The sequence below is a fragment of the Diceros bicornis genome, chromosome 29, assembly GCF_020826845.1.
Source record: "Diceros bicornis minor isolate mBicDic1 chromosome 29, mDicBic1.mat.cur, whole genome shotgun sequence".
In the NCBI taxonomy this organism is placed as follows: Eukaryota; Metazoa; Chordata; class Mammalia; order Perissodactyla; family Rhinocerotidae; genus Diceros; species Diceros bicornis.
In genome coordinates this window covers 15191912-15215559 of record NC_080768.1, presented here as the reverse complement: position 1 = coordinate 15215559, position 23648 = coordinate 15191912, and the positions used below count along the sequence as shown (strand labels likewise).

At 42.2% G+C, this 23648-nt stretch overlaps 3 protein-coding genes across 3 annotated transcripts in view; 2 read left to right on the top strand and 1 right to left on the bottom strand.

Moving 5' to 3' along the window:
- The first annotated feature begins 5167 nt into the window (after positions 1-5167).
- Positions 5168-5824, top strand: LOC131393923 (putative claudin-24). Its single transcript, XM_058524946.1, has one exon. The coding sequence runs from the start codon at positions 5168-5170 to the stop codon at positions 5822-5824; it is 657 nt and encodes a 218-aa protein (XP_058380929.1).
- Positions 5825-7399: 1575 nt separating this feature from the next.
- CLDN22 (claudin 22) lies at positions 7400-8062 on the top strand. Its single transcript, XM_058524945.1, has one exon. It carries the CDS (start codon positions 7400-7402, stop codon positions 8060-8062), a length of 663 nt encoding a protein of 220 aa, XP_058380928.1.
- A 1154-nt stretch (positions 8063-9216) lies between these two features.
- WWC2 (WW and C2 domain containing 2) overlaps positions 9217-23648 on the bottom strand; it is a 202668-nt gene continuing 188236 nt past the window's right edge. The window contains exons 22-23 of the mRNA XM_058524943.1: positions 15742-15869; positions 9217-11997 (exon numbers count right to left, since the gene is read on the bottom strand). Of these exons, the coding sequence (XP_058380926.1) occupies positions 11931-11997; positions 15742-15869 (195 nt within the window). The 3' untranslated portion in view covers positions 9217-11930. The remainder of the gene's footprint in view (positions 11998-15741; positions 15870-23648) is intronic.

Genomic DNA, 23648 nt, shown 5'->3' with positions numbered 1-23648 from the left:
ATAGAAAATACATGGCAGTTTATTAAATTTTTATTTCAGTTACATTTATGGTTTTATATATGTAGGTATATGCTGGACCATATAATATACACTATATTTCTTGCTGTGGAATAATCCAACATATTTGAAAGCCACTGCTCTTATACCACAGGAAATCGAGCAATAGAAGGGTCTACGCAGCCAGATGGAGAGGCCAACACAAGAACCACCACCCTTTCTGGCCTGCACACAGTGCTAACTCCTTAAGGCCAGGCTGTAATCACTTTCCGATAGGCTCATACTTTCTTGCCTTTTCTTTTCAGATTTACAGCCAGCCAGCAATCTTTATTTAAAAGAACTTCCCCCATTCCTTACAACTACTTGCAATGCTGAGAATTCTGGTGGTGGCTTCCCAGATATTCATAGCTCTGCCATTGGTTTAGAAGCTATTGTTCCACCTTTCAAATCTTTATTCTGCCTACTCAACCTAGAGCAACCCTCTTTAGCAATAATGTGGGGATCTTCTTGCCTCTGCCTGTTCTGTCATTCACAGTCTAGCAGAGCATGTCAGGATGAACCTGTAGGCGCCAATGAATCTCATTCTGTAATTTCCAAAGAGTGTCTGGTTTAACTATATTATGTAGACAGAGTTTATATTCATTTATTGTAATACATAGGCAATTATGCTATCCTCTAAAAGTAAAATTTGTAATAATTCTGTAACAACTGGCTTGCATCATTTCTTTTTTAGATAAACTTTGTAAGTTTTTGAAATTTGAGAAGACGACTGTATATGGAAAATAGACAAGGAAAATAGGATACGTGTTTTTGCTAAGAGAAGGTATGAAGAATGAAGATGCAGTTTTATTAAAGGCAAACAAGAAAGTAATTTTGCCCTAAAATAAAATGCTTGTTCCAAAATAACAAAGAAAAAGATAGGACAAAACCTAAACAGACATAGAAAGTGGTAGAATTTTTGTGAAAAAGGAATCTTTTAAAAAAGAAATTTTGTTGTGTGTTCAAGCTAGCTAAGATTAAAATAAATTTACTTAAAAATAAATTTTAATATCAAAAGTATACTGGCACAAAATTAGAATTTGGTTTTTCTCTCTACTAAAGAACAAAATCTTCTCAGATTATTGGTCTGCTCTTAATAAGAAATTATAAACCAAGTTCCTTTACCTTTAATGTAATCTGCCTAGGAAACAAAGAGTCTGTGTTTTGTCTTTCTCAAGTCTTCGATTACTTTGAAAAGCAGATGCCCTCATGATGGCAAAGAAACTATTAGAAAATGTATTTCCCACGTGGGATATACCTTCCACAGTCTCCTGTGATCAAGGCACCCACTTCACTGGGCAAATCACACGAACCTTAACAAAACCTTTCAAACTTCTCGGAATTATCACTGTTCAGATCATCCTCAATCATCAGGCACAGTTGAAAAAACTAATGGAAAAACTGGATTGAAGTAGAAGAAATATTAAATTACATGAGACTACACGAGCTGAGAAAGATGCTCTAATGTTTTGTTTTTCCAGATTTAAAGAAATCTTTTAAGCTATCAACAATTAGGTAAGATTTACCTTTGTGAACAAAGATGAAACATTTACTTTTTCTCCCTACCTGATCCCTCCAGAATTCAGAAACTCTCAGTGCGTATTTTGATTTTCACTTGTATAAATAATCAGGCCAAGTTTTTTATTTTTTTTATTTTTCTATTTTTAGTGAGGAGATCAGCCCTGTGCTAACATCTGCCAATCCTCCTCTTTTTTGCCGAGGAAGACTGGCCCTGGGCCAACATCTGTGCCCATCTTCCTCCACTCCATATGGGACACCGCCACACGGCCAAGCAGTGCATCAGTGCGCGCCCGGGATCTGAATCAGCGAACCCCGGGCCGCCTCAGCGGAGTGCGCGCACCCAACCGCTTGCGCCACTGGGTCGGCCCCCAGGCCAAGTTTTTAATATAAACAAATTAGTTTTACTGTGATTATTCTAGGTAAAAAAAAAAAAAAATGAGGGTAATTATGGAGAGAAAAATTATGTTTGCGCCTTCGTAGATATTAGATTCTAGTCCTGTTAAGTGTCTTGAGGTTTTGTTATATACCTGTAGACTGGACTCGCCCGGCCTAAGGTATTGCCTTTGCTCCTGCTGACTGTTCGCAGTACCCTCTTCGGAAAACAGAAACTAACTCCACAGGAGACATCACCAGCAGATCAGTGTGTGTTGGTACACAACCTTCTGCGGATCCCCTGTTGTCTTACGTGAGTAGGACCAGCTTCTGTAAGTCTCTAATGTCTTATGCTTGAGCCTATCATCAACAGGTTAAAGAAGCTTTCCCAGATTCCAATTTAAAGTATCCTGTTGGTTGCAGTCTACAGCCTGGTGACTGTGTATTCTGGAAGCATCCTCAGAGGAAGACAGCCCTCAAGCCCCATTGGAAATGACCTTTCTAAGTGCTCCTGACTGCTGACACTGCTACAGAACTAGAAGACATTGCATACTATATGCCCCTTTTGGGTACACCTTTGTGTGTGATTACTACAGGGAACCATGGGCTTATGAAGGTCTAGACAGCTGGTGTATGGCAGGACAATGCCTTTTAGGATACCATAATATTCCATTTCAAGTTCTTGTTAAAAAAAAAACAAAACAAAACCCAATTGCAATTTCATAGGTCTAGGCAAAACTTGGTGACCCCTTCTTATACCTCAAGTACTCTCCATTGATTACCATTGCCAAAAGCTTTGTCCCTTGGATTAATGTTGTCCATGACTATCTGTTGATAAAAATTTTATCCCTAACCATAGCTACACTGGCAAATTCTACCACTCAAGCCTTGGCTCAATAACAATGATCTCTGGATTCCATAGTGAGGGTTATATTGGATAATCAAATGGCAATCCATCATCTCCTTACAGGACAGGGTGGCATCTGTGCCACAGCCAACACCTCCTGCTGCACCTGGATCAACTCCTCTGGTGAAGTTCAGTTAGAATTCGGAAAAATTATAAAAATAGCATAGGATCTCTCCATCCAATGTCTTTTAATGACACTCTCTGGTTCCGTCTTCCTTCAGGTATGGGTGCTTGGATGAGACCAGGACTTTAAAGATTGTTTATAATTATTGGAAACTTGCTCTGTGTACTTATATTTAAACTTATATTACTACTCACTCAGATCTGCTCCAAGTTATACTAATGACTATTGTCCTGATTTGCATGATCTTTGTTGCCTTCAAGCTATTAATGATTTGCATTTCTTGATGCTGTATGTCTGTCTCTACCTCCAGAATAATGATTGCTCAATGACTTGAGATGATCAACCCATCTTGCAACTCTGAACAAAGGACTTGATACTTTTTCCAGATAGAGACTAAGCCTCATTTCCTGACCGTCTCCTTATTGCTCAGATGTGGCCGAAGCCTCTGTGTTACTCCTACTGATGACTGAGTACCTTGCTTTCCCCACTACATGGGACATGATTTCTTGTGAAGGAGCCTTCCTGGCAACGAGGGATATTATAGATGTATCAATCAAATGGTTGATCCATGATGCTTTCTGCCAAAGGATCTTGATCAAAAGGGGAAAATGTGGATGACGATAACAAAATGGAGTAACATATGTCAAGGCTTCTAAAATGGGGCTGGGAGGCCATTAGGGAAGTGGGGCTTAAGCACATCTCTACCCAGATGGAATGTAACCTTTAGACTGTGCTTTTCACTGCTGTCACCCTGACCTTCCAAGAAACATGCTTACTCCCATAGATAAGAACTTTCTGCCTTAGAAATGGCCTTAGCAACTAATCATGTAAAGCCAACAAGTAACAGTCGTTGCCAGCACTAATCACAAATCTTACAAAACAACCTATATCATTTCTTTCTTTTTGCTTCTATAAGCTCCCGTCTCCTCTGTCTTCCTCAGAGCATATTTGAGTTTCTACTCAAATCTGCATCTCCCGAATTGCAATTCTTGAGACCCCAAATAAACTTTTTGCTTCTCTTGCAGTTGATGCTTCTTACCAGTTGACATTAGAATCTTCCAGGACAGTGGCTCCACTTTAGGAACCTGCATGAACCCATCAGACCCTGCCTTCTTGCTGTGGGTGCTGGACGCCCAGGGGCCCTGCGGAGAGGAGTCAGGCCACGCCGAAGCTGGAACAGCCCTGGCACTCAGGAGCAGGTAGTCTCTTGTCCCGCCCTGTGAGGGCCTGTATTCCCTGAGGGATCATGCTCTGCAGAAGTATGTTCTCAAGGTCTGGCCCAAACCAGAAAAACAAACAAGATCCGGCCTCAGAGGTCAGCTCCATTGAGGCTGCTGTTTTCACAGCAGGGCCTTTTGTCTGGAAATGGCAAGAATCTTCAAGCTCTGTGCTGCTTTGTCTATGGGGCTTACACAACAGCAAAGACAGCTCAGCTCTGGACCAAAACACATCTCCCAGACACAAAGAAATCAAGCTTTACCCCCAGTCCTTAATGAGGATGGAGAAAATCTTAGCATGAAATCCAGAGCTCCCCGGAAGCTCCCTTCTTCACTTACCCTGGACCTGGCCTCCGTCTTTCTCATTTTAGTTAACCCAGCGAACCAGCCTCTACCTTTGAAAGGAATCTGAGGGAACATCTCTGCCAAGTCCCAAGTGAGTCCCTGTGACACTCAAGAACTCGGGCCAGGCTCTTGTGTAGGTTAAGGAAGTCCGAGAAGAATAAAGATTATAGGGAAACAGTCTACCTTTCTTTACAAGGGCTTGTTTTGCATCTCTGAAATCTCAGATTCAGCTATTACAATGAAGTCCTGTTGTAGAAAGAGCTGGCCTTTTATCACCACTTAAAATCTAATTAATCCATATTGAAGCACAAAGATTTCTGTTGTATTTTAGGGTGAGGGGTCATAGAGCTCTCTTTGTTCATCTTTAGACTTATAATCATCAAGCATTGGGGATATAATTTACCAAGCAAATTGGAAGGTAAGAGATCAAATCCTTATCAGAAAGCCTAACTCATAGTTTTAACAGAGTCCTTCGTCCTTTACATGAAACATTATATTCAAGAACAAAAACGCATTTCAGACTGCTCAAAGAGTTAATGACCAAAGCTTATATTCCAGGCAGCATAGAACCAAGATCGTCACACTACTGTCAACCACAAAGACAGCTCTCCTATAGAGGTGGCAAAAGTCCTAAGATTGGTTGCAATGGCTTTAGTCTTCAGAGTAGCAATGCAATTCGTTGGACTTTTATTATCTTTGCTGGGATGGGTTTTATCCATTATTACAACTTATTTGCCACATTGGAAAAACCTCAACCTGGACTTAAATGAAATGGAAAACTGGACCATGGGACTCTGGCAAACCTGTGTCATCCAGGAGGAAGTGGGGAGGCAATGTAAGGACTTTGATTCTTTCCTGGCTTTGCCTGCCGAACTCAGGATCTCCAGGATTCTCATGTTCCTGTCAAATGGACTGGGACTCCTGGGCCTGCTGGTCTCTGGGTTTGGCCTGGACTGCTTGAGAATTGGAGAGAGACAGCCAGCTCTCAAGAAGCGACTGCTAATCCTGGGCGGACTCCTGTTCTGGACAGCGGGCATCACGGCCCTCGTGCCAGTCTCCTGGGTGGCCCACATGACCGTCCAGGAGTTTTGGGATGAGACTGTCCCAGAGATTGTGCCCAGGTGGGAGTTTGGGGAAGCCCTCTTTATTGGCTGGTTTGCTGGACTTTTTCTCGTACTAGGAGGGTGTCTGCTCAACTGTGCAGCCTGCTCGATGCAAGCTCCTCCAGCCTTGGGCCACTATGCAGTGGCAGAAATGCATAGTCTGTACCTGGAAAATGGAACTGCAGATCCTCAAGTGTAAGACTTGGACAAGACCACAGAGACACATCTTTCTACATCAACTGTGATGTAGGGGTCTACATGACAAAGGGGTCTTTGTTATGGACTAAATCTGTGCTGCTCACATTTTCTCATTAAATAACTACTTTTCTATCCTAGATGCTCCCCTTCCCCTCACAACCTGGAGAAGTAAGAAAGAGGCGAATCTTGTACTTAAAAGAAACTTATTATGGTAAGCATTACATAGGTATGAGCAAAAATAATCCATTGATCTGGCTATTTAAATCAAAATGTGGTGGTGGTTATCCAATATAGTTGGTATTAAGCTTTAATGTGTTAATTTTATATCAGAACTTTTTTCTGTTTTTGTTGGTAGCTGGAAATACTAATAATTAGTTTCTGTTTCCTAAAGAAAAACATGAACCATCTGGAATCTTTTAAGCATTCTACATTAGCAAAACCACACGTTAAACCTATCTCAGAGTGTTATTTCCACAACAATGACTTTGGTCTTCTTTGAACAGAGGTGGTTTGTATTCAGGAAATTACTAGGCACCCTATGTGACAGGATTTTATGAGGCTGAAAGTTTTCAGTACATCATGATACTCTCAGATTTAAAATACCGGCCAATCTCCTGTCTCGTCACTTCCGTCAAAAGCTTCGTATTTAAAAAAGATAATTCCAAAAATATTCTGCTTGATATACAGATATTGACAGTTCATTTGCCCTAATAAAAGTTTTCCCTTGTTCAATTAAAAATTACAAGCATGGGGATATATACTTTAGTGGTAAAGCAACAGAGATCTTGATTCTAACCTACAAAGTCCTATTGCTTAACTTTTCCACAGCACAGGAGGCATACTTAAGCAAAGAAAAAAAATAAGTGTTTATGCACACGTGCATGAATTTGACAGAAAGGCATGTAGGTAAACAGACTTGATATTAGTTCAGTATTGTTTCTTGTTATGTGGTATACGTAGCCTAAGGGATTTAAGAAAAATGGGGCAGATTGAAGGTCTAGAGAGATTTCTGATAAGATCGATTTATTTGGTTAAGAAATACTTTTCTTGAACCTATTTTTAAAAAATGGTAACACTCAGTATTACCAGAACATATGTATTGAAATGTGAGAACTTTAAGAGATGAAAATCTGACAGGCGCAATTAGTAAGGTATAAAGCAGTAGGAGTTGAGCCAGAACTGTCAATTAAACATTTTGCATGTAGGCTTCTTAATTCTTTGACTCCTTAGAAAGGCTGGGAACAACATGCAAGCCATTTATACGTTAACAATGAAAGGAGGATTATTACTACTTAGTTATTTTGGGGACAAACTGCTTACTACAAAATTCCGCCTATAGGACACAAACACGATCTTGGCCACACCTTGGCATTACTGGTTTGCAGAATTATTTCCCTATCCTTTTCTGAAACCTATTCAACATGGAATCAAACAATAGCAACTCTGGCAAGAATCCTCCTATATACACAATGAAAAAATATTTCTGAGCTCCGTGAGTGATAACACGGTGTCACACTTCTTTTCACAGCAACCGAAAGGCAGGAGTTAGTTTGGCTAAAGTTCTCAGGACTTTATAATGGCTTTAGTATTTAGAACTATGGCACAGTTAGCTGGGATTTCCTTATCTTTGTTGGGATGGATTTTATCCTGTCTTACAAACTACCTGCCACAATGGAAAAACCTCAACCTGGACTTAAATGAAATGGAAAACTGGACCATGGGACTCTGGCAAACCTGTGTCATCCAGGAGGAAGTAGGGATGCAATGCAAAGACTTTGATTCTTTCCTGGCTTTGCCTGCCGAACTCAGGATCTCCAGGATTCTCATGTTCCTGTCAAATGGACTGGGACTCCTGGGCCTGCTGGTCTCTGGGTTTGGCCTGGACTGCTTGAGAATTGGAGAGAGACAGCCAGCTCTCAAGAAGCGACTGCTAATCCTGGGCGGACTCCTGTTCTGGACAGCGGGCATCACGGCCCTCGTGCCGGTCTCCTGGGTGGCCCACATGACCGTCCAGGAGTTTTGGGATGAGACTGTCCCAGAGATTGTGCCCAGGTGGGAGTTTGGGGAAGCCCTCTTTATTGGCTGGTTTGCTGGATTTTTTCTCGTACTAGGAGGGTGTCTGCTCAACTGTGCAGCCTGCTCAACGCAAGCTCCTCCAGCCTCGGGCCACTATGCAGTGGCAGAAACACAATATCACCATCAACACCTGGAGATGAAAAACTCCCACCTGAAAATCTAAGCCAGAAGGGATCAGTGTGTCCCCTCCTCAGGTGTCAACTCTGGATGTGGTAGGATTTCCTGCTACACAGTCACCCATTCACTTTGCTTTTCATTTTCTAAAATGTGTTTTTTCCTGTGGCTATTAGCTTGTTAAACTCGCATTTCTTTCTAAGATGGTAAGCCACTTTCATCTTCTACTCTGAGACCAAAATCAATCAAGACTTAATAGTAATCATACTCACCACTGTGAATGAGTTTTCTCAATTTTAAAGTAGATCCAGTGATGGCACAGAACTGGTAAATAAAACATTATATTAGTACTTACATATCTTTGAAGGTGTTATTCATAGAGATGAATCATTCTGGCAGTTGGAAATGTTACTGCTGATCGTTTACTTCTTCTAATTGTTCAAGATCACCTATTACACTGAGACTACAGCCTTGCTGCATATTTATCTTAACTGCGTGACATCTGATTATACTACAACAGCGGCTGGCTCTTTGGAAGCTTGAGAGGTGAGAGACACGGGCACATCACCTTATTCTTAATCGGAGATCTCAGTGCCTCTATGGAGCCCTTTCTAAAAGTCAGCCACATTCATTCACGCCTTCTTTACTATGTCAGAAGCGGAGGAGGGCAATCTTGTGTTCCGGGAGATTCATGGAAACTCTACCGTGCAAATGTGCTTTGGCTTCTGTGTCCTTGGCTCTGCGGCAGATGGTCAACATTCCCATCCACCCCTGGCTGCCCCTGGCTCTGTGGAGCGGCCACAGGGGGCACTGCAGGTCAGGACCCGGGTGTGTGGGCAAGACCCTCCTGGGACGGCTGCCCCGGGCCGCCGAGCACTCTGCCAGTCCGGGTGGCGCGATGACAGAGCTCATATCCTGGAGCCCTTCATCTTGCACAACGAAAATACTGCATCTTTTTTTTTTATCAGCAGTACATATCATCCTACCAAGGACTATTCACAATAAACTGCTGGCTTGGGGAATTCTTCATGAAAGATTTTATATTTGCTCCGTTCAAATAAACTCTTGTATTTGTGCCAATCAGGGAAACTGACTGAACAATAAATGACACTGAAGTAAGGTATTAGGCAATCTGTATCTTTGTTTAAAAAAAAATCCCACTGAATTTTTTTCCACCCACAAACACATGAAGAGTGCAGAAACCAAAGTTAATCTATGTGATGTATTTGCATACTTTTACAAACAAGACAAATTAAAACAGAAACATATTCAGAATTTAACCTGATTAAATATTTAGTTCAGTCCTGAGCTTTTGATATTTAATACAATATAGATAAAGTAATAGCAAAAAAAAAAAAGATTTTAAATTTATTTGATTTGCATGCTACAGAGATTCAGCTAAACGTTGTTCATTTGGCTAGCAATATTCTTTTTGTACCTGTAACACTTAGATTCTGATATACAAAATTGTAATAACATACTGATAATTCAAACTTGAGAACTAAATATTACATTCTTTTTACCCTGTGCAGAATAAATTCTACGTTTAAAAAATAGTATTTATAATATTAAAATTCGTATTGTCCATATGGTTTTGTGATCAAGTTATTAAAATGTTTTATCATTGTGAATCATTTGGGTTAGTACAAATATGACAGGATTGTTAAAAGCTGCCTATAAATACATAACACTATTGCTGATTTTTAAAGTGTGGAAAAAGATTACATTAAAATAAGTTTATCTCTCATGTTAGAAATGAGCAAATTTTATAAAATAAAACCAAAAGCATCTTGGTCACAACTGTTAACTACCAGCCTGAGACAGATTTTATTCTTTTATACTTGTCTGAAACTTTTTGTATTACAAAAAGTTAACAGCTAATATGATGAAGATTTATAAAGCTGTAAATATTCCAATATAGCCTCTTCTATGTCAAACATTTAAAATGGCCAGAACCGAACTATATATTAAACAGAACATAAATAAGACCGTAAATAAATAAATGAAGAAAATAAAATCGTACGGTACAACTACACATAATTCTATAAACATTTTCATGGTCAAACTAAGAAGCTGAAAACAGCTGACCTTCATTTAACTCTACATTAAATAAACTTCTGTCTTTCACATTTGACCTTGACAAGGATGAATGGTACTCTTTTTCTAGTTTTCCTTAGTCATCTGACAGAATGAAATGGGCAGCCTTGAAGGACTGTGCTCAGTCACTTCATGAGGCTGGGTTTTGTTCAAAGTAGTGTCACGTCCAGTTATAGCTTCAAAGACATTTGTATATACGTGGTGGGACACTTAGGAAAAAGTAATTAAAGTTCTAGGCTCAGAAATTGCTTAATTTGAATTTTGATTCTGATAAAATGAACTTTCCAAAATATGATTACTTTCAAGAAAATAAAAATTCTTGCCAATGACGATTCTAGCTTAGGAATAGAACTTGTGTGTGTGAATTTTTTAAGGGGCCCATTCCTTTAAGATGATTTTTGCATTTCTAAAAAAAAAAAATTCATTTACTTTGCTATATAAGATGGCTAACCAAAACCTGCCTCTTGCAGTATAACAGATTGAGTAATAAGTATGATTTAAATTGCATAAATACTATTTATTTTAGAAGCCTTTATGCTGGCAGAGTGACAATGGGGATCTGTTTCTTTTAAGAAGTGCCTGAGCTGGGTAAGCTAAAATTCTATACTGGAGGATACTTCAGTCCGTTTATATCTCTAAACTTGTTCATCTAGAATGGCGTTTTTTTTAAACCAACGACTTAGCCTATACTTGAAATTAATAATCTCCCCAGGCACACTCTTCTCTTTGCCTCCCAATTCCTTACCATAAATTATAGATACGATCCCCCAAACACGAGAGCTGCAAAGTAATTTCTAGTAAATGTTAGAAAACTGTTTAATAAAGTATCTTTTTAAATTTTTGGCAACTTTTGATTCAATCAAGATAGCCTTTCCTTTGTCCCTGGTTTCAACAAATAAGTGCTGATGCGTTCCCCCCACATCACCTGTAGTCTGGCCGTAGACGCTGGGCCCCCACATTCCTCCACTAGGTACCATCCTCACACCTAGGACAAAACATATTGGTGCAACCCAGAAACTCACGTTTGAACACTTACACAAATTCAGGTTGAGTTAGAAGCAGCAGCTGCTCAGCTGATGAGTTTGTTTTCGTGTATTTTCAGGTAACTGGCTTTCTCCCTCCCCTTAATGTCATAAATCACAAGAACTTTAGTGAGGCCAGGAGTATTGCTCCTTTGCATTCTTATATTCTTGCATTCAGCATTTCGTTTTTGTTTTCTTTAGACAAATAGAAAAGGACAAAAGGAAACTGTTTTATGGAAACAAAGTGTTCCAACATAGGCGACAGAAATGAAGGCCGCACCTGTTTCAGGTGGACTGGGAGCTCTGTACGAAGCTTATCCTCCCTCACGTCTAACTTCACACTGCAAGAACTGCTCTCTAGTACAAAAACAGCACGTGGCGCCCCTGCCATCTTCCCAGTGTCCTCACAAGAACTCAAAGGAAAGGCAGACACCCCCTTCTGCTCAACCAAGCTCTCTCTCAACAGTCGGTTCGATAGGATGCACACTGGGTCCTGCCTCTAGTCCATTTTTACAAAATAAAGCCCACTGGCATTACATACAGACTGTACAACATCTGTGTACGAGATTATCCCATTTTGGTTATCTGATTTTTTTTTTCTTTTTTAAACATATAGGAATTACATTCAAGGTACTTTACAAATTAACATGTTGAAAATCTGATGTGAAATAAAAGCTCTTTAAGAGTTGACATTTATATTACAAAAAAAAAAAAAAACCTAAAAACAGAACAAATGTTCAGTCTTTCACCCTCCCTAAGAAATGAACAGGTGAAAAAGTACTTTCATCAGTGATGCCATCACACGTCATCTGCCGGCAGGGACGGGATGCTGATCTTTGCTCTGGTGAAGTAGGCAATCTTCTCCCTAGAGTCGAGGTGAGAAAGAAACCCACTGAAATACGATGAGAAAGTACCTGTGGCCATAAACATAGTCCCAAGAACTCCAGCGTAGCTCTACAAGCCTGGATAACTGGCCTTCTCCTTAGGTAGAACTCATTTAAAATCAAGATCATCTTGGCCTTTTTGTGGCAGGCCAGAAAGGAGACTGGTAGCTCTGGCTTACCGGAATTCACCTACAAGCCAAGGCGGGAAGTGCCCTTCCAGGATTTCCAGCGAAGACAGTTTTACACCACCAGGTGGTCAGTCCAGGTGTTTCTAAACCAGGCAGTAGAGGATTCAAGAGGGCCAAAATCCTGGGAAATTTCTCAGGGACCTCACAGAGAAGCACACGATATCGGGAAATTCTTTAAAATCGACACCATGCTAAGATAAGGGCGACTTGGTGGGTGATACCATGACTCCAATGAAGGGACAAGAAGGAACCTGACTGTTGTAAAGGTTAAGTCTGTCCTGCATCCTGATGCGGGGATGAGCAAACACAACCTGAAAGGAGAGGTTGAGAAAGAAACGGGCAGAATGCTTTTCAGAGGTTAGGAGAGTGTTAAAAAAAATAAGGTTTTAGGATTGTATAGCTACCAAAGACAGGATCAATATGCCTGTTTTCTTACAAAATCCTCACATGGTTCATAGTGTCCCGTCAACACATTTACTGAGGAGAGTTAGTTACCTACACGGCGCACGTCGGTAGCCGTAAAGAAGGAAGAAGCATGGGGTCTCCCTTGAGAAATGAACAGTCTACACGGAGGAGGAAGCGTGGGGTAAGAAGCCAGAACTGAGGTGGAAATGCTCTAAAGGCTAAGGACAGGAGAGAGAAGAAAAGGAAGGGTGAAAACATTGTGGAAGTTAGAATGAGAGCTATTTTCGTGGCATAGCATCCTTTCGATTTGTTCAATTCCATAAGAGATAAAAATAAGAATTAAAAAGGCAAGTGTGGGGGCCGGCCACGTGGCTTAGTGGTTGAGTGCGCACGCTCCGCTGCTGGCGGCCCGGGTTCGGATCCCGGGCGCGCACCGACGTACCGCTTGTCTGGCTGTGCTGAGGCCGCATCCCACATACAGCAACTAGAAGGATGTGCAACTATGACATACAACTATCTACTGGGGCGTTGGGGAGAAAAAGGGGAAAAAAAAAAAGAGGAGGAGGATTGGCAATAGATGTTAGCTTAGGGCCGGTCTTCCTCAGCAAAAAGAGGAGGATTGGCATGGATGTTAGCTCAGGGCTGATCTTCCTCACAAAAAAAAAAAGGCAAGTGAGCATGGTCATGATGTCATTGAAGGCCATAGGGCAGAACTGAAAACTGGGGACTCGTGCTTGAACACTTCCTGTAAGTGGGTTTCTTTGGCTCACGTGGTGTTTCTGAAATATCTGAATTAACTACCAGTGTCTACATTTGAGATATTTCACATGAAATTCCTGATTTCTAACTTCCCTTGACAAATCAGAAGACCAGGAGACACTGGGCTCTTGATTCCAGAAGTCGCACCTGTGCTTCAGGCAGAGCGCCCCAGGCCCCACTGCTCTCCGCTGTCTCACTACACAATGCCAGGTGTCAGTGACCAGGGGCCTCCACAATTCCAGTACAGTCTCTCTTAGCCTGGTCCATCTCATTCATTTTTACCCCATGCCTGGTCATATAAATGGGTTTGTATGTTAAGGGACACGGGGAGTGTTTATAAATCTTTATTTTGGGTTTTAGCAACAGCTGGGGGTTGTATGATTTCCACGCTGGACAACGTTGCTTACTCTCAAAGTGACCACAGCACCAGAGGCGTGAGAAGATTCCTCTCCCCACCCTGGAGTTCTGAAAACCCAAGGAGCAGCATTCTCTAAAAGTTACAAGAGTGATTCTGCAGCAGAACGGAGGCAGGAAAAACTTGACTCTTGACTATAAACCGTCATATTCAAAAAGTCGGAAGCCCAGGACGCCTCGGCATCCCTTCCCTCCGCTCTGGACTCCTTCAGTTCAGCGCTGACCTCCAACTTCTTCCTCGGGCTGCACCCTCCGCCTGGCACCAAAGCCCAGCCCTTCCCAACTAGGCCTGCTCCACCTCACAGCCCCCTGCCCCCACACACCAGAACACTCTCCAGGGCTTCTCCCTGTCCCTAAAAGCTTTCTACACACACACACACACACACACACAAAAGCTTTACACACACACACACACACACACACACACACACACCATCCAGACCCAAACCAAACCAAACCCCAAGCAAACAAAACCCTTTCTGAGGCCCTATTCTCACTGGACTGAAACCGTCTCCTGATGGTCAATAGTGGCCTCCTGATTGCCCAGTCCAGGGGATATTTTTCATTCCTCTTCTTTTCTGTGGTGTTCCATGGTGTCAGACAACGTCGCTCCCTCCAGCTCGCGGACCACGCTCTCCTGGGTCTCCTCTATCTCGCCCGCCGCTCCTTCTTACACCTTTCTTGCTGCGAGGCCCTCAATGTCGGCACCCACCGTGCCTCCTCTCCTGGCCATCTTTTCTGGGATGTTTGTCCCATTTCCGTTGATGGAACCACCACATGTAGGCTGAAGACTCCCATTTTTATCTTCCATCTGACTTCCAACCCTGGCTTTAGGTTTTTATTTCTACTTGTCTACTGGCCATAGTTACCCAGGCTGTCCTACTGGGATTGTTAACCTGCTCTGTCCAAAAGCAGAACCCACCACCCTCACAACAAACCTGCTCCTCTCTCCAGCGCCCACACTGGCACAGTCTCCATACTGGCACCTCGATGGGGCGCTCCGCTGGTTCCCACTGCCCCTCCACCCGGTCCTCTCCCATCACTCTATCACCGAATTGGTCTCCCCCTTTCCAGTTTCTGCCCCTGCCCACTCTCCACAAGGCCTCTAACATTGGCCCCACATAAAATCTATCTCCGTCCCTTGCTTTTGTGTTTGGAGACCCTGCTGGCTCCTTTACCGTCTAAAACCACAGCTGAAAATCTTCAGCACAGCATGCCAGGCCTTGTGTGGTCTGAGCCCAACTCTGCCCCACAGCTCACCTGCTGGCAGCTCTCCCCCGCACACGGAGCCTGGCACTGACCTCGAAGGCTCTGCGCCTCTGTCCACGCTGGTCCCTCCTGCCTCGATGCCCTTCTCAAACCTACCACTCCGAGTGCCTGAAACGCTCGTACCCACACTTCCACCAGGGGTTCAAATGCTGCCTCTCTCACCACCTTCTCCAGCTAGCTCCTGCAGGCCCTCAGGACCCTGATCCCTTCAGTGAGCTCTTCCCACATGGCCTGATGGTGGTCTGTTCACCCGCCGTCTCCCCAAGACCGGAGCCTTGTGAGAGCAGGAGCACTCGCTCCTCTCTTGTCCCTGGGCCCAGCACGCATGTGGCTCACGGGGGGCCCAAGGATGTCTGTGGAACGAGTGAACAACAAAACCCCGGAGATATGTGCCCTTTTTGTACCTTTCTGTATTCTGCGTCAAGGTGTCTCGGGCAGGTGTGCTAACTGCTTCCAAGAACTGGGGGCACCTAGGTTCTTAGGGAGCCCGGCTTTAATCTAGTCAGGACTGCGCCAGCGGGGTTTGTACCTCAGGAAGGAGCAAATGGAAACTTAAACGTTCAAACTGGGAGGAGAGGATCTGGGGTCTCACATCCCAATAGTAACTTCGAGCGTACTCTGAGGGGAACTCCTACATAACTCAGAGCACACGAGGACACCCCGAAAGTGTCCAAGGGTGGGGCCGTTTACCTGAAGGACTGCACCTGCCGAGGCACCTTCCGGCTCTGTTCCCGGAGCCGACACACGTCCTTGGAGACTTGCCTCATCAATTTCTCCGCATTCAAACCTTGCTTCTGCTCTTCTTTTGACTGTTCAGCCTGGCAAAGGGGATAAAAACACAAAAATCCCACAAAACATTAATTAGAAATTCCTGAAGACATGCTAAAGGCTTGAAAGACTGTAGACTAGAGCCAGAAGGGCAACCGATGAGGTGGGTGTCTTGTCTCACCAGTGGGGACAATACCCACGTGCCAAACTTGTGCTAATATGGGGCAGTCATTGGTTCGGGGCAAGTTTGTTTTATCACATTTAAAAAATCTTATTACATAGGTAATATGTGATCATTTTATTACATCTGAAACACATAAGAACCCTCAACAAAGAAATTAAAAACTACTTTTTGCTCTGTGTCCAAGAAATAGCTATTGTTAACATTTGGGCGAATATGCTATCAACCTCTTATTCATCTTTTCAACCCTTTTTCTGTCTATCTTAGCCATTTTAAAATGTTTATTGAAGTAGAATTTACATACCAGAAAAGTGCACATATAAGTATATAGCTCAAAGAACTTTCACAAATTGAACAGATCCATGTAACCAGCACAAGATGGAGACACAGAATATTCCCAGTCCCAGAACCCCCTGAGTACCCTTCCAGGAACCACACCAAGGGTCACCAGCATCCTTTATATAAATGGAAGAGTCCAGCAGGTACTCTTTAGGATCTGACTTCTTTTGCTCAGCATTATGCTTATGAGAATCAAACACACTACTGCACGGAGTTGTGACTCGTTTTACTCACTGCTGTACAATATTCCACGGTGTGACTGGACCACAGTCTATTATCTGTGCTACTGATGGATATTTGGGTATTTTGCATGAACATATTTTAAAAATAAAAATGGAATAATACATATAACATTAGAAGTTCCTTTTTCATTTCATTTCATTCATTCATTTATCCATCGAATCAAATATTTGTCAACTGCCTTCTAAAGAAAGGTGTCTAAGTTAGTAGTGAAAAGCACAAACTCTGGGACCTTTTGCCTGGTTTCAAATTCCACCTCTGACAGTTACCAGCTGTAAACAGGGAATAAGTACTTCCTAATCATATTTACATTTATTTACCTTTAAAGGACTGTTGTGAAGTTTCAATGAGTTAATATAGATAAAGTACTGAGAGCAGTACCCAACATAGCAATAAATCGACTATTTCAGTATTTAGCTGTTGTTGTTGTTGTTTTTACTATAAGCCAGGCACTGTACCAGGAGCTGGGGAGATAGTTGTGAACAGGATAGAGGAAGTCTAGTGGGAGAGAGAAACAATAGCAAAGACTAGAAATTGTTTAATAATTATTAAAGATTAACAATATATTGTAAATATTTCCCTAGGTTAACAAATCTTCTTCCTCATCATAACTTTTTTTAAAAAATAGACTTTATTTTAGGTTCACAGCAAAACTGAGCAAAAGGTACCGAGATTCCCCATGTACCCCCTGCCCTCACACACGTATAGACTCTCCTGTTACCAACACCGCTCACCAGAGTAGTACGTGTTACAATTGATGAACCCCCACTGATACATCATGATCACCCAAAGTTCATAGTTTACATTAGGGTTCATTCTTGGTGTTGTACGTTCTCTGGGTTTGGATAAATGTATATGACGTGTATCCACTAGTAGAGTGTCCTATAGAATAGTTTCACTGCCCTAAAAATCCTCTGTGCTCCGTCTCTGTGGGAGGGTGGGTTGGTTAGGGTCTCATAAAAACTCTATATGTTAGACTCCGGTAAAATAGCCTGCCCTGAGGGCAGGCCTTGTTAAGAACAGAATGATCTGGCATATTTCAGAACGGTTACTGTTCCCCTCTCCTTGCTGGAAGCACAAGGAGATTTTTTTCCTGATATTCCCTAGGGGACCTGGTAGTACTCCTGGAAGTAAAACTCACATAAGTGTGGGGCTCGCCGAGTCTGGTGCCCTGGCGTTTTTAACTCTTGGACTTGTCCACACTGAGCCTCTAGCAATTCATCAATCACAGTGGAGGTTTTCCTACCCAGGTACTGGCTCCCCAGAGTGTCTGCTCTGCTAAGTTGTGATTCTCTCTTCTGCCTGGCTCTCCAATTTTCAGACAATACTTTGCCCTGTGACCTCACTTCCCTGACGGATCTAAGAAGAGTTGTTGATTTTTCAGTCTGTTCAGCTTTTTACTTGTGGCTAGGATGGAGTGACGGCTGCCAAGCTCCTTACACGCAGACCAGGAACCACAAGTCCATAACTTTTTAATGGTTTCATAACATTCTATTTAACAGCTGTAGCGTAATTATTTAATTAACCCTCTAGAATCATAAAGTTTAATTATTTCCATGTTGCAATGTTCATTCGAGTGGGATTCAGCATTTAAAATCTGGGTAAATAAACATGTGGTTAATTAGATTTGGAAAGGAACAAAAGCAGGCTTGTACTATGTCTTTTAAAGCTATCCACAATAGGTCTGCATTTGCATATACATATAACTCTGCATTTACACTACCCCACTATCAGGGAAAAAATAATCAAAATTTTGTTTAATTTGCACTTCAAGTTTAAAACACATGATATTGTAATATACTGAAGAAGGCTTCCCTGATAGCAAAATCCAAATCTATGTTTATTTATTAAGAGCTATGCTATAAAAGGACGATTTCTTAGCTACATAAACAAACTGTGAAGTAGGAAATGAGGTTTAAGTATGAATGTGCTTATTATGTGACTTACAGTAAGAATGTCATCGTGGGGTGAAGGGGCCTGACTCTATCCCCCGCCCTGCCGCCCTGCACAAAGGTGCTGGCTCCCACTCACAGTAAAGGGAAGAGGCTGCCTGGCTGTTAATACAGGTTGCAGCTCACGGTTCATCTTGGGGTCTGAGCTGTTTACACGGGCCCACAAGCTTCAGGAGGGCAGGGCTTATGTCTGCTTAACATAATTTATAGAGGTTCAAGCGCACAATGAAGATTTTTACACCAGCAGGTTGTTTTTGACAAATGCCTAAAGTTGCTTGCAGTGTTGCCTTACAAAGTGAATTATATTAAATCAAATGGCTGGAGACTTAAGAATATATTACGTATGTACTTAATGCAGGGAAGTGGTGTCATCTAAAAGCAGGCTTGTCAATATATATTTAAAAACAGGAGTTATGTCCATCCGACAGAAATAAAAATCTAATTTAATTTACTTTGTATTTTGGGGACAGTGAGACCTTATAAATATGTGAGTTGACTTTTGGCACTTGTTTGGAGAGGTGCTTTAAGAAAAGGAATTCGAAGCAAAAATTTTGGTGTTGATCCAGGGTAACTTTTCCTCCCAATTCTCACCAGGGTGCTGGGGACACCTACCTGACCCAGCAGTGCTCTGGGAAGCTGTCATGCGCTATAGCTGGTATCCTGCTTCTCTCACTCTAAGTCACAGAAACCCCGTCACTTCTATCCCTGCCGAGACAAACTGTGACTTGGTTTACTCAAATCTGCGTCTCAGGGCCCTTTTGGTACATTTCCTGAGTAGCAGCCATTTTCACAATGAAACCTGTAGACAGCGCAGGAACGAGAGGTGCTTTTTAAGGGCCCCGACCCTGCCTTACTTTCTGGAGTGGCTCGAGGGCAGGGACTTGATGCGTGCCCCCGCTAGGGGCCAGAAGCCCCAGTGCTCCACAAGCCGGCGCACGGCAGGAGCTCAGCAAATACAGGCTGAATGAGGGAAGGAATGAGTGGGTCTGTGGGAAAATCAAGTTTTTAGATGACAATCTTTTTAAGATTAATGTGCTTCAGTAACTCTCAAAAGGTTTAGAACTACCCAGGGTTTTTTCCAGTGATTACAACAAAGTAATCAACATTACAACAATGAGTATCAACAAAGGCTCTCCAGAAAGCCATAAAATAAAACCTGATAGATTTAAACGCAAGCACACATCTCAACTTCTATAGTTCGAAAGGCATTCAAAAGACGAACGACAGAATGGACAAAATCATTTGTAACCCAAATAATAGGTAGGTGTATAAAGAGGACTTTCAAGGAGAGAAACACAAACGATGCAACAGGAAAAAGGGTCTAGGTATGAGCAGAAAACCCACAGATAAACACACGTGGCAAAGAAACATGGGGGCCAGCTCTCATCCAAGGACACCACTCTCGCCTACCTGACTGTGGACACCTTAAAGGGCCGTGAGTCCTGGGAGAGGAAGGTGTGTGTCCCCATCCACAGGTTCCCACAGACGTGAGAGGCCTGTGCTGCCCCCAAGAGGGAGCACTCTGAGTCATGCTTCCGGTCCCCCGACAAGGGGTTATGTGTTGGGGGAGGGGATGCTATTAATTTGAGTCAGAGGCTGGGACACTCAGCTCATCTGGAAGGGCCCTTCAGCACTGTCAGCCTCTCTCCCTATGGCCTCCCAGGTGGTGTGCTACAGTAACAGAATATAAAATGTGGCCCTGCTTAGCGGTGGCCACTGGTCATGGGGGTGGCAGCTGGAGCTGTCAAGGAAATAGTTGGGGAAATTTACAATATTGGTGTTTGCAGCTATTTGCAGCTTAGAGCAAAGTCTTACAAGAGAGAGCTCAACCCAGGCCAGAACTAAGCAGTTGGCACAGAGATGGAAGAAAAAACAGCGTTGCTAAGGGTGGCAGCCTGCAGTCTGTAACCTAAGTTGATGGACAATCCCATAATTGGGATCCTTCTGGACTCAAAAAGGCCAACTACTGTTCTTAACTTAAGCAGTTATGAACTTTAGAAGGAGGTAAGACGGGGGCTGGCAAAAAGGGAATTAAGGATCTTGTCTTCTCATATGGACCCACTGTTTCAGGCACCTTCAAGGCCAAGAAGCCAAAGAACAAGGTCTTTAGGTTAAAGACACGACACAGACAAGATCTCTGACCGTGGTTCACAGCCAAACTGATAGGGCAGCAATTCCTCTACTGGTATTTATACTTTGGAAACACGACTGAAAGTGGAAAGGTGCCCAAAATTGTACAGGAATGATCATTTCCACATTGTCTATAACTGAAAATTGTCATTAGTACAATAATTAAATAATTATGATATATCTACACAGTGATGCCTTAAAAATAATGAATTATCGCAACATTCACTAATATGGAAAGCTGTTATCATATATTACTAGAATTAAGTGGGGAAAAAAACAAGTTTCAGAACAATATGTCTTTACAACCCAATTTTTGTGTAACTCTTCCAAATAGCACTAACACACACATGGCACAAAAAAGAGCTGGAAGGACCTATACACCAAACTGTCATCAGCGGTCACCCCTGGGGAATGGGACTCAAGGGGCACTTCTGCATTATTTGGTTTTGTTACAATAAGCACGTGTTAATATTTCAACTCAAAAAAATCTTTTTAAATTTTAAAATACTCTCAAAGCAGAAGTACACAAAACTCACTTTAAATTTGGAAATAAAAATGCTGTGATACTTTTAGGAAAGAGGACACTTTACAAAAATTATTTATTCAGCAAGTACTTATGAAGAATCAGTTAGACTCACACCACTTTACAGAAAGTTCAATACCCTACAGCGGGGCGTCCCTGGCACCTTGCTAACGAGCATCGACGGCAGTACCTTCTGATTCTTTTCATCACGAAGGATCCCTTTTCCAGAGATTTTCTACTGCTCCTCTTTCCTCTCCCTGTTTTGAAAGATTTCGTTTAGAAAAGTGGCCCACGTTTGTTAGGTAACAATTCTCTTGATTATTTTGTAATTGATGAGGTAGTTTAGCTGTCACTTGGAGCTCCTGAATTGATGTAATTCAAGTTCACAAGGGGACAAACGTGAGATTTTAGTTATTTGGTGAAGTCTTATCTTTAGTAAACGGACGATTGCTCACTAGGTCCTAGGTGAGGAAACACCGACTTAGTCAACACAAAGAAATGACTCCTCCCACGATGAGGTCTATCAAGTTAGTAAACAAGGAATTATACCAAAGTACTGCTGCCCTTCTAATTCTTGGTGACTTACAACGTGAGTAAATCAATCTTCAAATGGCCATCTGCTTACTGACTTGAAGAATGGCAAGATCAGGAAAAGCCAGAGAGGGAATGCACATGCGGGATACACCGAGGTAAGAAAACCTGACCCAGTTCCCCCAAGAAAATGTCTTTTATCAGAGCAGAAATGCGACAGGCTCCCGGGATCCTGCCAGTCTTTTGTTGCCTTCCACGTGAATGGAACTGTGGAGGTCTGTTTTATCCCCTCTAGAGCACTATTAAGTAGCCTAATGGCTGCTGATATTTTCAAATACCAGCATTTTTGTGGTAACTGCAAAATTACTTCGAAACTTGGCTTTGTTTTGTGCAAAATAAGAATGACTATGGAACAGATAAAAATATTCCTTTCCTTGCTGAACAAGAACATACTTCATGAAGAATACATTTGTCTCTGTATACATTTGTCTTACATATTTATATCTTTCTCCAAAAATCTGGGTGAACAAATATATCATAAAATTTTTGTCAGCTGTTAATAATCAAAAGTAGCTCACTTTGCAGGTGGTTAAATCTCGATGCTGAATACTTCACTGAAATCATTAAGATTTATTTTGTTGTATCTGTTGTCTTTATTTTATTTGTTGTGAAGTGTATTAATCATCTTTGACATAATTTTCTTAGCAGATTCTAACTTTTAAAGATGTTAACATCTGTATTATTTTAAGCTTTAAAAAGTCTAGCATCATAGAACTTTGGTATTTTGAGAGGAAACACTGGGGAAGAAAAAGAAATTTCTGCCTTGTAATCAACATGAGGCTCCTTTGGAAAAATACCAATCCTCCCCAGGCATGCCTCTCCCCTTCTCACCCACAAGTCATGACAAGCTTCCTGATTCACGAGGATTGGAAGCCACTTTTTATGCCCCAGATTCCAGAAGAGTGTGATTAACCTTCAGTTTATGCAATGGAGCCTGACCTGCAGAAAAGTCCAGTGATCTACTCACAGTCATGCTAAGCCTAATGGAATAAGGAACACAATCCAGTCCTAATTTACAGTCCCAGGTTTCTTGCTCTGCTTCCTAAGGGGGTTGTACAATACACGAGGACACTAATTCTGATTCAGTTTTTATTCTGAGGTACAAAACAGACTTTCAACGACAAAGGAGGAAGGTTATGGCGTGCGCCCTGAGACCTGACAGCTTTCCCTGGCAAGGGACGCAAATCCGGGACCCGCTGCCAGCCTCAATTAGCTGCTTTTCTGGGAGCCATATTTTTTATGGCAATAGGCAGGCTCTTTGCTCATTGTTAGGCATTTTACGACCAAATCTCACAACTCTCCACCACTACAGAGAAACGGTGGAAATGAAAGGGCAGTGTGTGACTATGTGTGCTGTTGTATCTGTGTGTATTTAAGAAGTGGGTGTGGAAATGAAGAGCAAGCAGGAGAGAAACGTCAATGGTTGTTACTAACTTCTGTTAATAATGAAAGGTACACAATCAGAACAGTCTGTATTTCACAGAGCTGATTATTACAAACTCCAGTGTGAGAAAGAAAAGTACATAACTGAAATAGTCTATATATACAGAGTTGGTAAAAATAAAGATAAAAAACATCTGTACCCAGGGGAATCAGATCGTTTTTAAAACAGTCTAAATGCATGTTGTTTCGCGAGCTCCTTCTTCGCTGGTGCCTGACGCACCAACTGCCACTGGGCGGCAGGAGCAAAGACCGAGGGGCAGAGGGTCAGCAGTTTCCTCGGGTTCAGTAAAAGATCTACTCTGCGTAACCTGTGTAAGACTGAGGTGTGGACATCCTGATATGGAAAAGCGTCCAGGGATCACCCCTCACCTTGGACTTCAGAATTATCAAAGTACTGCGTGTGCCCTACAGGTCTGGTTCTTTTAGGTCA

Excerpts from the sequence above, each read along its gene's own strand:
- LOC131393923 (XM_058524946.1), top strand. The coding sequence starts at position 5,168 with ATGGCTTTAGTCTTCAGAGTAGCAATGCAATTCGTTGGACTTTTATTA.
- CLDN22 (XM_058524945.1), top strand. The coding sequence starts at position 7,400 with ATGGCTTTAGTATTTAGAACTATGGCACAGTTAGCTGGGATTTCCTTA.